This window comes from Heptranchias perlo, chromosome 13, assembly GCF_035084215.1.
Source record: "Heptranchias perlo isolate sHepPer1 chromosome 13, sHepPer1.hap1, whole genome shotgun sequence".
Lineage (NCBI taxonomy): Eukaryota > Metazoa > Chordata > Chondrichthyes > Hexanchiformes > Hexanchidae > Heptranchias > Heptranchias perlo.
This window is the reverse complement of record NC_090337.1, coordinates 53,518,381-53,533,901: the sequence shown is the minus strand read 5'-3', so window position 1 is coordinate 53,533,901 and position 15,521 is coordinate 53,518,381. Positions and strand designations below refer to the sequence as shown.

General features: G+C 43.7%; 1 protein-coding gene across 1 annotated transcript in view; it reads right to left on the bottom strand.

Moving 5' to 3' along the window:
• Positions 1-15,312, bottom strand: part of LOC137331602 (ephrin type-A receptor 3-like) — a 245,296-nt gene extending 229,984 nt beyond the window's left edge. Inside the window, exon 1 of the mRNA XM_067995509.1 lies at positions 15,256-15,312. Coding sequence (XP_067851610.1) covers positions 15,256-15,303 — 48 coding nt within the window. The 5' untranslated portion in view covers positions 15,304-15,312. The remainder of the gene's footprint in view (positions 1-15,255) is intronic.
• Positions 15,313-15,521: the final 209 nt, after the last annotated feature.

The window sequence follows — 15,521 nt, the reverse complement described above, 5'->3', positions numbered from 1 at the left end:
CCTGACATCAGTCGTCGGGAAAATGCTGGAATACATTATTAAGGAAATAGTAACAGGGCACTTAGAAAATCATAATATAATTAGGCAGAGTCAACATGGTTTTATGAAAGGAAAATCGTTTTTTGACAAATTTATTCGAGTTTTTCGAGGATGTAACTAGCAGGGTAGATAAAAGGGAACCAGTGGATGTAGTGTATTTGGATTTTCAAAAGGCATTCGATAAGGTGCCACATAATAGGTTGTTACCAACTTAAGGGCTCATGGGGTTTGGGGGTAACATATCAGCATGGATAGAGGATTGGTTAACGGACAGAAAACAGAGAGTAGGGATAAACGGGTCATTTTCAGATTGGCAGGCTGTAGCTAGTGGGGTACCGCAAGGATCGGTGCTTGGGCCTCAGCTATTTACAATCTATATTAATGACTTGGATGAAGGGACTGAGTGTAATGTATCCAAGTATGCTGATGATACAAAGCTAGGTGGGAAAGTAAGCTGTGAGGAGAACACAAAGAGTCTGCAAAGGGATATAGATAGTTTAAGTGAGTGGGCAAGAAGGTGGCAGATGGAGTATAATGTTGGGAAATGTGAGGTTATTCACTTCGGTAGGAAGAATAGAAAAACAGAATATTTTTTAAATGGTGAGAAATTATTAAATGTTGGTATCCAGAGAGACTTGGGTCTCATGGTATTAAGAAACACAAAAAGTTAGCGTGTAGGTACAGCAAGCAATTAGGAAAGCAAATGGAATGTTGGTCTTTATTGAAAGGGGGTTGGAGTACAAGAGTAAGGAAGTCTAACTACAATTGTACAGGGCTTTGGTGAGACCTCACCTGGAGTACATCGTACAGTTTTGGTCTCCTTATCTAAGGAAGGATACGCTTGCCTTAGAGGCGGTGCAACGAAGGTTTACTAGATAAGAGGTTGAGTACAATGGGCCTATACTCTCTGGAGTTTGGAAGAATGAGAGGTGATCTCATTGAAACATATAAGATTCTGAGGGGGCTTAACGGATTAGATGCTGAGAGGTTGTTTCCCCTAGCTGGAGAGTCTAGAACTAGAGGGTATAGTCGCAGGATAAGGGGTTGGCCATTTAAGACTGAGATGAGGAGGCATTTCTTCGCTCAGAGGGTTATGAATCTTTGAAATTCTCTATCCCAGAGGACTGTGGATGCTGAGTCATTCAGTATATTCAAGACTGAGATAGATAAAATTTTTGGACTCTAGGAGAATCAAGGGATATGGGGATCAGGCAGGAAAGTGGAGTTGAAGTTGAAGATCAGCCATGATCTGATTGAATGGCAGAGCAGGCTCATATTTCTTATGTTCTTATGTCGCTAGTGTCAAGCAAGTACAAGAGATGGCTTGAAAATTAGTTTGCAGTCAATATAGGTCCAGTTTCATTTCATGGTCAGCTCCAATGCATTTCTCTTTGGGGAACCCTTTCAGTCGCTGGAAAAGAATGATGGATGTCTCAGTTTTACACTTGAGATTTCCCACAATCATAAAACTCCTATCAATGTTTCCATGAGGCAAAAAGGCAAGGCAAGTATTAAGCAACTAAGACCTCAGTTACAACACTTAAGAGAAGCTTCCTTCTAAAGATCAATAATATATGGCAAATGCAGCTTCTAGAGGTATAGACAATCTCAATTCAATTCTGGCTGTAAAACTCAAGCCACAATCCTAATATTGTTCCATTTCATGGAACAGGCAAGAGGAATTTGTTAATACATGAAAGGTGAGAAAGAGAAAAAGGAGCAATGAAATTAGGCAAATCCAAAGTGAGTTTCTTTTGAGGAAGGGACAGGCTAGACCTCCCCTCCCTTCCCCCCCCCTCCCTCCCCCGTCCAGCCCATTTCCCTCCTCCCCATTTCAATTTGCAGTGATTGGTTAATAAAATATTAGTTAGACAACTAAATTTCAAAAGTTAGAAATCTCATTGCTTTCACGTGGATACAAATATACACATATAGCCCAGAAAAGGCTTTTCTAAAATCGATCAGATCACGACATGGCAAAGGTTGTTTGAGACGGTTAAGTTTTCGTATGGTGCTTAAGGTTTAGTCTAGGAGAATGGGATTAAACAAACATGTGATGATCATGCAATTTAATTTACATGCAAAAGTTCAACGAGTAGTCAGCTGAATGGGCGGCAATGAGAAATACTGAATTTCTGCACCCACTCAATTAAAAATACAAACATACAAAATTGATGGACAGGAAAATACCTACTGGTCCATTTAGCCTGTCTCACACAGTCGTGATGCATCCGCCTGGTCTACATAAACACAATTGAGTCCTTTCATTAAATATAACCCCTTATAAACCTCGATCAAATCTCCCCATAGTCCGTGCTTCTCTAAATTCTAGAGACTGAGCTTGTTCAGCCTATCCGGGTAACTAAGGTGTTTTAAACTGGGAATTGTGGCCCTCCTCTGCATCCTTTCCAAAGCTTCAATATCCCCCACAATATGAGGAGAGCAAAACTGAGCACAATACTCTAACTGAGACCTAACCACGGTCTTGTACACGGACAGATCTAGCATCATATCTTGTGTGATCTTTATCCCTTTGTCCAACCCTGTCACCATTGTGAACCAAAAGAGCGCACGGTCAAGGCCCTGTGCTGTGCTAAACACTTAACCAGCTGTTTGCCATTCATATAAAGTTGTTACAAAGAGGGTACAATATTTGGGAAGAGCAGACCTATAAAGTGTCAATGCAGCTGTATTCTGAAAAGGGCATTGGCACTCCACCTTCAGTGATGGTCTTAATACTAAAACAGAGATTTATCGGTTCTTAACTTTGAACTCAAATGCATCCTTATCCATATCCTGTATAACGTGGAAGCCAGCAGAATATGAGGATGGATTTTGTGGCTAGCTTCCATTGTTTTTAGACTGCCTGAGATGAAGGGCAGTAAACAGACAGCAAAAAAGATTATTCACTCAGAGAACTCCAAAGTCAACAAATGTGGTTCGCTTTTGTTTACAAGTAACGTTGAAACATCCAGATCCAGACGCTTCATCCCAGCAAACTCCCTGCTGCTCAGTTGCCTTACTGTCAGAGACTTTCTGTTCCCGAGTTATTGAAAACAGACAAAGAAAAGGGGGAAATGTCGTTGGCGTGCTTTCCAGTTTTGGATGCTGCAGAGAGAAGCTGAAACTGAAATCTGTAGTACTAGCTGAGTACTACTGTGTAACTGGTCCTGTACTTGTCAGCCTCCGGTGTCCACTGATCTAAAGGGATGTTTCTCTGTATTGTGTCTGTGGATCATCTGCAACAATGCCCAAAGTGGATGCCAGCCAAGTATCTTTCCTTTGAACCTGGAGACCTGATGTAGCGAGTTTTTTGAAATTGGGAAATTATAATAAACATGTCTGCTTACAAATTAGGATACCTTTCATACTTTTTTTTTGAGAAGGAAAGCAAAGGAGTAGTCGACACTGAGAGACTGTTACTTCTCCTTTGACATGAGTTACACATGCTGGTGGTTCTGACATAACTGAACACAAAGTATTGACGTCAATTATGGGTGTATGTGGCCATTTAGGCCTGAGCAAGATGCCATTTAGATAACGTCAACCAATATTTTGGACTGAACAGAGATCCTTTTTTGAATTTCTTGTGGGTAGATGAAATTTGCCATTTGCATTTTATTCTGTGAATAAAAACATGTATGGTTCAATCAAAAACATAAGTTATAAACAAGGGTTGATTAATCAACCCAAATTCAAACAAAGCTTTGTAATAATCACAGCCAGGGCCCAATTTGTAAACTGTGGCACTGGACAAACACACTACCCTCTTTGTTAACTATATGTTTTGTGCCTTTGTGTTATCATGCAAGCATGATCCTAATTAATATGCAAATAAGGGGCAATTATGCAAAGAGGGTAGCGTTTATGTTATTCCCACACCCACACCAAGCAGTGGGTATTGGCAATCGGAAACTGCAATACTACAATTTCCCACATGTTCAGTTTCAAGTTACCTGTAAAATGCCACAGAGTTGGCTAAAAACAAATGGGTACAGACTCTGTCAAATCTGCCCTGGAATGTGGTCTGCTGTCAAATTTGGGATAAGAGTGTAAAGTTGCAACCAATGTAATGCTAAGACCAACAGCACAAAAGGTCACAGTTGGATTCCCAGACAGATGTCAGCTGAGGTGGTAACTGGGCACTACAACAGGTTTCAGCGCCCCTGAGCTAGGGAAAGAAAGAAAACACTTGCATTTATATAGTACCTTTCATGACCTCAGGACGTCCCCAAGCACTTTACAGTCAATGATGTACTTTTGAAGTATAGGGCTCTATTTTCGCACCCGCCATCAGGTGCATTCCTGGCGGGGGGGCTCCGAAAATCGGGGAATCCCGGAGCGGGTCGGGAGCCCGGCTCCAACCCGCCCACTTCCGGGTTCCCCTCAGACGCGCCAACGTGCGCGCGCAGCCCCCGCATGTGGGACTCCCGCCGGCAATTAAAGCCAGCAGGGTGCCACTTAAAAGTATTTACTTAGGTATTTCAGGTCATTAACTGACCTGATTAAGGGAATATGTGAGGAGGGGTGGGATTTTAGAAATAACTGGGACTGTTTCCCAGACTGGGGGAAACACTCCCAGTTGAAATGGATCTGTTGCAGCTGTCAGCCTGTGGCAGCTGCAAAGGTCCATTTGACAGGTGGGGGGGGAGACCCTCACTCATAGCAGGAGGCCGCTCTGTCACTTGGGACAAAGTTTGGCCTCCACCACCCTCCTCCTGACAATCAAATTCACCAACTTGCACACTTACCCCGGGGTCCAGAGACATGTACCTACCTTGCGGACCCCCTCAGATGTACATCTTCCGGATGGGGGCCGCCGTAGCTGCAGTCATGACCTCCTCGGAGGGCGAACAGCATCACCAGCCTCGCCAGCCACGCCGTCCACCTCTGACACGTGGAGCTCCACAACAGAGTGCTGTGACACATCCACCTGCACAGCAGGAGGGAGGGCAACCGCAGAGAGAGATGCGTCGCAGAGAGAGATGCGTTGCTGAGGGCACTACCCTCGCCACAGGGTCCACAGACCGAGGCTCAGCTTCCTGGACCTCTCTGAGCAGCAGTGCACACGGAGGTTCAGAGTCACTCGACATGTAGTCATGGACATCTGCAGCCTCCTTCATGCCGAGCTGCTCCCGGCTGGCCCGAGCACCATCTTCTTACCTGTCGCTGTCAAAGTCACCACTGCCCTCAACAACTTCTCCTCCGCATCCTTCCAGGGTGCCACTGGGGACATCGCCGACATCTCTCAGTCGTCTGCACAAAAGAGCCCTGCAAATACACCTACACCCACTCTGCAGTGACACAATGGGTGGCATCAGGTGTGGGTCTTCATTGTGATCCTCAGGAAAGGGCATTATTGCACAAACCAGACAAGATTCACAAAGATGTGGCAGTAGTGGTGCCAATATAACATGTGATGTGAGTTGGTCAGAAATTAAATATAAGTAAAAACCATGACAAACCCTCAAACACCCTTGTGCATCCCCTTCATGCTCACGACACATTTGCCTTACGCTTCCTACTGCACATATGTGATGCATGCCCTGTGGCTGCAGCACAGGTAGTGGCAGGTTGAGTGAGGCTGACTGTGAAAGAGATGCACGAGAGGGTGAGTATGAGATAGAGCCATGAGATTGTATGACGATTGGGTTGAGTGGTAGTGGCGGGATGAGTACTGGCGAGTTGAGTAAGTTCAGGTAAGATGAGGATGAGGTTTACGTGGGTGTGAGGGGTGATGTGACAGAGTAGTGTTGGCAGTGCAGGAGATGTGGGGTGGGGGCGGTGATGTGGCAGATGGAGTGTAGGGGAATGAGTAAGTGTACTCACTTTGGCTGACCTACTTAGGTCATTGCACCGCCTCCTGCACTGTATGCAGGTGCGTGATATGTTGGTGGTGCAGGTGACCTCCTCTGCCACCTCGAGCCAGGCCTTCCTGGTGGCAGAGGCAGGCCGCTTCCTCCTGCCCGCCGGGGGGAAGATCTCTGTCCTCCCCCTCCTCCTCACCCCATCTAATGATACCTGGAGTGAGGCATCATTAAACTGGGAGCAGCCTTGCCTCTGGGCTGCTCCGTGCTTTAATTTTTGCTATTTGTTGCAGCATGTGTCAGTGGAGGACTGCCCCTTTAAATAGAGCTCCTCCAGCTGACAGATCTTACTGCGCATGCGCAGTCAGCCCGACGCGCAGATCAGCAACGGGGAACCCGGAAGACCAGGTAAGTGGATCCAATTAGGCCGCGATCGCGCGCGGGGCAGACTGATTTCGCCGGGCACCATAGCCCCACCACCGCGAACCCGCAGCCCTGGTAACATCGAGCCCGTAGTCACTGTTGTACTGTAGGAAATGTGGCAGCCAATTTGCACGCAGCCAGGTCCTACAAACAGCGATGTGGTAATGACCAGATAATCGTTTTTAGTGATGTTGGTTGAGGGATAAATATTGGCTCAGGACTCCCCAGCTTTCCTTCAAAATAGTACCTTGGGATCTTTTACATCTACCTGAGAGGGCAGACAGAGCCTAGGTTTAACGACTCATCTAAAAGACGGCACCTCCGACAGTGCAGCACTCCCTCAGTACTGCACTGCAGTGTCAGCTTAGATTTTTTGCTCAAGTCTCTGGACTTGTGACATCAGGGGCAAGAGTGCTACCACTGAGCCATGGCTGACACGAAACAAATTAGTCGCTGATTGTCATCCTGAAATCAATCCAGTTACTCGTGCTGAAAATGTAGTGTGGACAGAATTGGACTCAGCCATGAGGTTCTCCCTAATTGAATAGCCTGCCAATATTCATTGTCTATCTCACACATGAGGAAAGACCACTTGGGTGAGGTATCAGAGGGCTGACTTCAGCCACCAAACCAAACCTTAGCAAGAGGAGGGCAAAACAAAACAAAAAATAAATCGTCGCAATAAGACATCTGGTTTGTCAGTCTCTTGAAACGTTGATAGTGACGTAATGCAGTCATTATTGGAGCGACCCGCATACATCTCCAGGTGAAAGGAAACAGTGAAAGTTCAAAATTTGAAGTCCATTAACTGGCTATAATTGCGCAAATTGGTTGAAGCTGATTCAGGGGATGCAGCTGGATTTGTCAGTGTCCATGCCAGTCCCAGTACACACAGGGGGTTAATTAACGTCCACTTTTTGAAAAGCCTCTTAATGACCCAGAATAATCAACTGCGACTTTTTTTTGGTAGTGGGGAGGTTGGGGGGGGGAAGCAAAAAAAAAAGAGGGATTTCCGTAATTGCTTAGTTTCCCTTTCTCTTTGTTCTGTAAGGAAGATTGTCGCCATTGTAAGACGGGGACAAATGACTCGAGTGAAAACTAGTCAAAATGTTCACTCTTCAGGACTGGTCTACCATTTGGCAAGAAATCAAAATAAAAAATTCCTTGCGCACCTAGGAAATCAAGTTTGATGACCCTGAATGAGGGGGCCCAGCTTGCTAAGTGAGGATGGGGGGGAGGGGGGAGAGGGGGCTCGCTCTCTGAGGGGGCAAAAAGCTATCTGTAATATTTTGCAACAACTACTTTGCGTTTTGATTCCAGTTTTCTTTTTGTTGACTGCACAGCAACCGATACACTGAAGTGTGGTGTTGAATTCTGAAGAGTCCACAATTTAGTTTTGTTTAAGGAAAACCATCTCCCTTTCTCTGTATCTGCTTGCGTTCCTGGATTTCCCCAGCCTCACTGACACCATTTTAATGCCACCTTCACAGGGTTCTGTATTACTGTGGAAAGTGAGCAACTCTGCAATGTATCTATATTTAACTTTACTGTCCAAGGAGCTTCACTTTGATTAAATCAGTTAGCCATCACCCATAATTATTCCTGCTGCATGAATATCATTTTTGTTCCTTGCCTAAAAGCAAATTGAAAATATTAAACTCATAACCCTGTTTGATGTGTCAACGTGTAAGTCCTTAAGTGGCAGGCTGAGTATATAGACGTCATATGTCTTTAACATCACAATTAAGTTCTATGTATTTATTAAGGTGTCAGCCATGTTTCAGTGGTAGCACTCTCATCGCTGAGTCAGAAGATTGTGGGGTCAGAGACTTGAGCACATAATCTAGGCTGGCACTTCAATGCAGTACTGAGAGAGTGCTGCACTGTCAGAGGTGCTGTCTTTTACATGAGACGTTAAAACGAGGCCCCGTCTGCAAGCAGGGGAGTTCTCTCGATGTTCTGGGCCAATATTTATCCCTCAACCAACATCACTAATACAGATGATCTGGTTATATATTTCACTGGTGTTTGCGGGAGCTTGCTGTGCGCAAATTGGTTGCCGCGTTTCCTACATTACAACAGTGACTTCACTTCAAAATTGGCTGTAAAGCACTTTGAGACATCCTTACGTTGTGAAAGACGCTATAAAAATGCAGGTCTTTCTTTTTTTTGTCCATTGCTTGAGGAAGGATTTAGCTCCACTCAAGTCCACTCAGCTCAGAAGCAGGAGCTTCCAAAAAAACCTCTTCTGAATCAGAGTGTCAGACTCGATCCCATTCACAACTGTGTGCTTTAAACTAGAGAACATCTGCCAGGCAAGTATAGTACTTTAGTAACCATACTGAGGTGTGCGACAGGGGTTCAGTTATATGGAAAGGATGGTACTTCTCCTGTTCACTTAATTTTAGTGAAAAAACTGGCATAAATACAAAATGGAATTTCTCTTTTCGTAGTCATGATGACTTTTCTTTTGCTAAAATTATCAATGGGAGAAAATTCACTCCCATAGAATCAAAATATGAGCAACAAATATTTGTTACAAACTGTGAGACCTTTATTGTATATCATTCTTGTACCCAGCTTCTCAATACCTCTACAAGTTGTTTCTAAGATCTGCATTTTAAGCATTCTTATTGAAAGTCATGGAAATGATGTCCCTACATGGAGGAACTGAGATCTGTGCCTCCAGCAGGGTTTACCTGACATGTCTCAGTTGCATCACCATGTAAATTCTCATTGCTGTAATTGTTTAAAACCACTGATATTTTCTGAAGTTCATAACTAGATTGGCCTCAGTGACCTGGGCTAGAGAGGGGAAATTCAGTCAGGGTGAGTGCTCCTAATCGCTGTCTGGTGACCCCTGGCTAAAGAGGCACATGTGTGGATGTTGAATGTGGACAGGATCAGATTTGGCTGTGTTGCCTCTCACAGTCGAATAGCCTGTTGAGACTCAGGTAGATTTTCAACTTGCCATCCAGGAGTAAAACTGGCATTGCGGATCGGCTGTCTGTTATAGAAACTGCCCGATTTTCAATGAAAATCAGGCGGTTTCTATAACGGGCGGTCGATTCACAATACCCAGGCGACAAGTTGTAAAAATGCTCCTCAATGTCCAGATTCATGAATGAAGAATGACCACTTGGTGAGTTCTGGAGAGTGGCCAACACCTGTGGAAATGTATCATAGCAAAAAGTCTGCACCTTCAGGAGAAGGGAGGTAAAATCGGAGATGGAGAAATAAATTTCCCTCCACACCTCACTGTAAACATCGTGTTTGAAGCCAGTGTTCCCATCAGTCAAAAATCTGAAGTTTATTTCTAGAACTCGTTTATAAGATTTAAAGGTTCTTTTTAAGTGTAGTATGTTTTGAAAAAAAAAACGACCAGTGAACATGCTTCATGTCTATATTTTATTCCTTTCTTCTCCTGGTGCAAATCACTGATGTGCTGGTAAAACTTCTGACATATGCACATTTTCACATTCATTACCAATGAATTCTTAAGTGATCCTGACATTCAATTGTTGCTAACTGAGAAACTCTGGGAGCCCAGCTCAGCTCAGCTCCTTGAAGTCTGAACAAACATCTCGAGGTTCGAAACGGTCACACAGACAATTATAGCAATCTGAGTCATCGGAGCCTCACGATTGCAACACTCTCTGTTTTGCTGCTCCAGGAAGGCAATTTTTTATATATATTCTAGGGAATGTGGGCGATGCTTGTGTGGCCACATTTATTGCCCATCCCTAGTTGCTTCGAACATAATGATTGTTTGTACAACTGATTAGATTGCTACACCACTTCAGAGGGCATTGTGGACTGGATTCATGTGTAGACCAGATCAAGTAAGGGTGACAGGTGCCCTTCCCTGAAGGTCTATATTGAACCACTTGGGTTTTTACAACAATCCAGCAGCTTCCAAGGTAATTGTTACTACATTTACTGAATTCAATTGTCCCAATTTGCCATGGTGAGAACTCTGACCTCTGGGTTGCTGGTCCCATACCTTAAACACAACACTATCATATCCTGGTAATTTCCGTTACCATTATCTTTACCCCAGAATTGCCCAATGCTGGATTAAGCTTTGATGATTGGCTGGGGAGATATTTACAAAATAACAACTGTGTGCCAAGGACATTTATCTGAAAAGTCACCACCCTCCATTACAAAGAACAATCTCTGATGTTAAGAAATGATTCAATTAATCTTGAATTTAATCAACTAAAGACTCAAAGGGGGAAAAAATGGATAAGGCCTATTATTGGGCACGGGTAGCGTGATCCGCTATTAACCCGCGCTCAATGGCCCTGCGCAGGCAGGACGAGAACTTTGAGAACTCACCTTCAAGCAGCGTTGAAATCTAGGCCTTACATGTTAATTCAAGTAAATGCAATTTCCACCAGCAGGGGGAGCCCCAATCTCTTAAAGGGAGGATGTCTCTTAAAATCTCTTAAAGGTAGCTGGTACCTGTTATTTGCTAAAAATGACAGTCTGCTGTCTGAGCGGAGATCAGACATCGCACATGGAAAACACAGATGCATATCCCATCCCTATGTTTACACACTGATGAGTTATGTTAAAGTATTGAATAAACGTTGCACTCTACTAAATCCCACATCCTCCAATCTGCATGCCAGACCTCACTAATCTGCGAGAGAGCGTGCACCAAGGTTCCCTGCTGATGCACTAGAGGCCTTGGTGCAAGAGGTGGACGGAAAGAGGGACATCCTGTATCTGTGGTTGGGTGGGAGGGGGGGGGGGGGGGGGGGTGGGGGGGCAAGAGGCCCTCCAGATATATGCCCAAAAGGCAGTGGGAGGCAGCGGGGGACGGATTCAATGCCAGGCGTACAGCATCGTGAACATAGATGCAGTGCAGGAAGAAGTTCAATGCTTTGACATGAATGGTCAAGATGAATGAGGTCAACTGTCAAGTGGCGTCTCCTACCAACTGCACCACTAGCCGCATCCACTGCTCCACACACTACACCCCCCATCACCCACATACCAACAAACTCTTTCCATCAGTACTCAATTCTTCCAATCAGATGCTTCCTCTCATTACACATTACCACTGTTTCAAGCCGCCCACCACAACTCACAGGCCACACACACTGGCAGCTATTCAACCATGACAGGCACATCACTCAGATACACGTCCCGGTTTCTTGCAGGAGAAGGTGGCGCATATCAGGAGGTAGCAAGTGGCACTGGTATTTAGCCCCTCGAGCCTGTTCCGCCATTCAGTGAGACCATGGCGGACCTGTGACCTAACTCCATATGCCTGCCTTAGCCCCATATCCCTTCATGCCCTTGGTTCACAGAAATCTATCAATCTCAGATTTAAAATTCACAATTGGGCTAGCATCAAATGCTGTTTGCAGAGCAGCGTTCCAAATTTCTCCCACCCTTTGTGTGTAGAAGCATTTCCTAACTTCACTCCTGCACGTCCTGGCTCTAAATGTTAGGCTATGTCCCCCTAGTCCTGGTATTCAAGTCAAGGAGACCTCCAAAAACAGTTACAAATGTCTCGGCAGCCAGAAGCAATAATCCAGCCACAAACCTGTAAATTCTGCATGGTCCCTTTAAATAGCGCTGATGGGGTTCCTCCAGGCACTCTAAGACAGATAGTCGGGGTTAAGACTGTGCTTTGAGTTGAGCATTAAGTCCTAAAATGGTGTCTATCACTTTAAATCAGCGTTGCACACTGATTGTATCCATTTTCTCCTTACTTTACATGCTTCTGGCGTTTGGTATTTGCGCATATGCTAACTCCTATACCAAGATGGCGTTTTGCACTCTTCACACTGGAAACATGCATGCGCATCCAAGGTGCCATCTTGGATGTTGGAGAGGCCGTGTAGTGCCGAAACAACAAGCGCTACACGGCCCAATTTAGCGCCCAGAGTCTCCCAGTGGTTAGAAGTAATAGGTTAAGTCAAAGAAGGTCAAAAGTCTTTGCTGAATTACTCAATTTGGGGGAGGGGCAGGCCAGAAGCTTGGTTCCACCAGGTGTCAATCAAATGTTAGGGCTACTGTCCGCTTGGAGGATGAACACCAACACTGACTGGTTGGGCCGAATGGCCTGTTTCTGTGTTGTAATTTCTATGTAATGCTATGTAAAGACTGCCAATGTTTGGGTGAGATTAACCTTTATGATATATAGAATGCCTGCCCCAAAAACCTAAGAAGTGAGTTTCTTCTATGTGCTTCCCAGTTGAAGCTATACTGCAATTAGATCTTTTTAGATTTTTTGGACTATTTTAGTTCACATTGGTTTGGTGCTTTCACATTAAACCCCATCTGAATCTAGATTTTAATGTTAACAAACAATGTCCATTTGACCAGCAGACCCAGGTCTGTGTTCAAATAAAAGCATTTTGCTGATGTTCATGATGGATTCCCTCACACCTTTTATCTTTTTCTCTCCTATAACCCCTCCAAAAAAGTTGGAAATTATTGGCATGGAGAGATCAAACCTCCAGGGCAGGGAAAACAGAGAATTGGGAAAGAGATTTGCGCTGAATAATACATCACAGCGAGTAAAACACAAAGGTGCTCCTGGATGTGCATTGTGGAAATGGGGAAAATAAATTAAACTGACTAGTAAATGTGGCAAAAATGACACAATCATTATCATTACAGGTACGTCCCTTCAGAAGGGAATCGGTATCATTAGGAGTGACTATTTTTGTTGTAGAACTCCACATAAATCATATCTACTGTCTTTACAATGTTAGCAAAGGGGTCTTAATTTCAACATTTCTTCCTGAGACAGGGTAACTCCCAAAGCATGGGTTCAGATGAGGATTCAGCAGGTTGTTGACAAATTGCTTGGTAGATCCCACTTCTCACGTAAACACTCTGCTCAATAACATTGTTTCCTGACTGACTTTATTTGCATTTGGAGTCATTCAGCCTTTTGATCTGGTTTGTTCTTAAAAATGTCTAATTTATTCTTCCATTCCTCCTCTCTTATGCACACACACAAAAAAAAGTCAATCTAAAGCACAGGGATAACTTGTTTAAGATCTTGGCTGCTATTTTTTTCTGAGTCATATGACATTCATTACTTCAGAATGGTTTAGCTGAACGCATAATGCCACACTGATCTCTCATTTTCCTTGGCAACTTGAACTCTTAAGTTGTCTCCTAAAAGTAAATAACTTTTAAAATTGTCTGTAGAACTAAAATTCGAAGTGTGTTAACTGAACAAAGTGCAGCACGCACTTAAACCAGGATCTAATTACAATCAGAGCTAATGATAGTCTACTGCCTGGGGGGAACTCTAGTTTCTTTAGCATCGAGTTAAGTGTAATAATCTGCCACAGTGTGGAAAAATCCAAACTTGACCTCCACCACCATTTCAAGTTGTATTCCACGGATCAGATAAACACATCCTGATTATAAAAAAACCAGAATGTTTGCATTTACATAGTGCCTTTTTTCATCTCTTTGCACTTCATATACAGTTAATTACTTTAAGGTGCAGTGACTGTTATGTATGCAAGTGAGGTTACCATGTTGTGCACAGCAAGATCCCACAAACAGCAATTTGTTTGGTGGCATTGGTTGAGGAAGCAATGTTGACTGACACACAGGGAGTGCTCCTTGCTCTTCTCTGAACAGTGCCATAGGGTCCTCAACATCCATCTGAATCACTTGACACAGATGGATTGAGTCTTCAGTTTAACATCTCATCCAAAAGCTGGCACATCCAACAATGCAGCACTTCCTCAGCACTACACTTGGGCGTCAAGCCCTGAAGTGGGACTTGAACCCACAACTCAGTGGTGAGAGTGCCACCAATTGAGCCTCTATGAAGTCAAATAGTAAGTTTCCCCATTAAATTATTCAGGTTTACAATCGTATGTGCCAGAAACAAGAGCATAAGAAAACAAATCAAGGATAAGAAAAGGTCATCCAGCCCATCAACTTCAAATTCAGTTGTTCAATCCAAAGTTGAATTTTTTTAAAGCACATCTTTCGAGTAGGAAGATGTGTGCAAGTTGTTATATAAATGGCAGGAGGGTCTGACCTGTAATGGTAATGAGCTTTGTCATATTATCATTGTTGCTGGGTGTGTTAGCTGCAATGTGCTTACTACAATTAACCTCAGCATCCAGGGAGAGGAGAGTAATAGACACACATAAGTAATAGGGAGAGAGGGTAATTTTCATTGTCATCAGGCAGTTGATTTTGAAATCAATAGAAATGAAAATCTGGCGGTTTCTATAACAGGCGGGCGATCTGCCCCATTGGTTTACCACCCAAGCAGTGAAGGTGAAAATCCCTTCATACTAAATCAGGATTGAGGAGCTTGGTAACACTGACGAACAAAGTAAGTGAATCTTGTCTGAATATAACTGGGGACACTGCTGTAGAAAATCTCACGTTGACTGTATTTGGATTTTTGTTTTGCGATCTGCCATCTGTGAAACTGTGTATCACTCTGATCTTGCTGAAAGCTCTCATTGCGATTGCATGGTACTGCCAAATGGACAAAATCGAGATGCTCACAATGTGGCTCTAGGTTGCCCTGTTCAGGCAACTCCAGATCTCGCTTCCATCTAACTCTTTCTGTAAAAATTTCAGGCGACAAAAAACTTTCTAAAAGTAGGAAGAAGTCTTGGGTTTCTTCATTCTCCTGCTCTTCCCCGCAACCAAATTCCTGCAACTTTAAACCTTCAAGCCTGACCCTTTGATCCCTCAATAGGCAGACATACCTCCCACCACTACCACTCCAGTTCCTTAAAGCAAACATTGTCCTAACACATCTAAATAGACAATTTAGAGAGGTAATTTGAGAGAGCAAAGCAGTTCCAGTCACAGTCATCACAGTAATTTTCAGACATGTTATTTTATAGGATGCATTATATAGATAGTTATCTAGTGTCAGTAGATTGGAAGTAGATTGTACGGGGTAGATTTTGACAGTTATGTCCTTGCTGGGCTACTTATTCAAAGAAAAGGAATACACTGTACTCACCCCTTCAGGAGGATAGGCCACCCAGCCCAAGTCTCCAGGAGCTGACATAGAGTCCAAGAGGGTAACTGTAAACAATAAGAAAAGCAACTGTAAGTCTCTGTAGTGAGAAATTGCATCATGGAGTGAAGATCATCGTTAACCTGTCCTGAACTCTTCGGAAAATTGAAATTTAGTATACGGTCAGACCTGATCAAAATAGAGAAAATTCCCTTGATTTCAAGCTCCAATAAACTTAAAACTAGTTTTGAAAATAAGCAAAATTCATA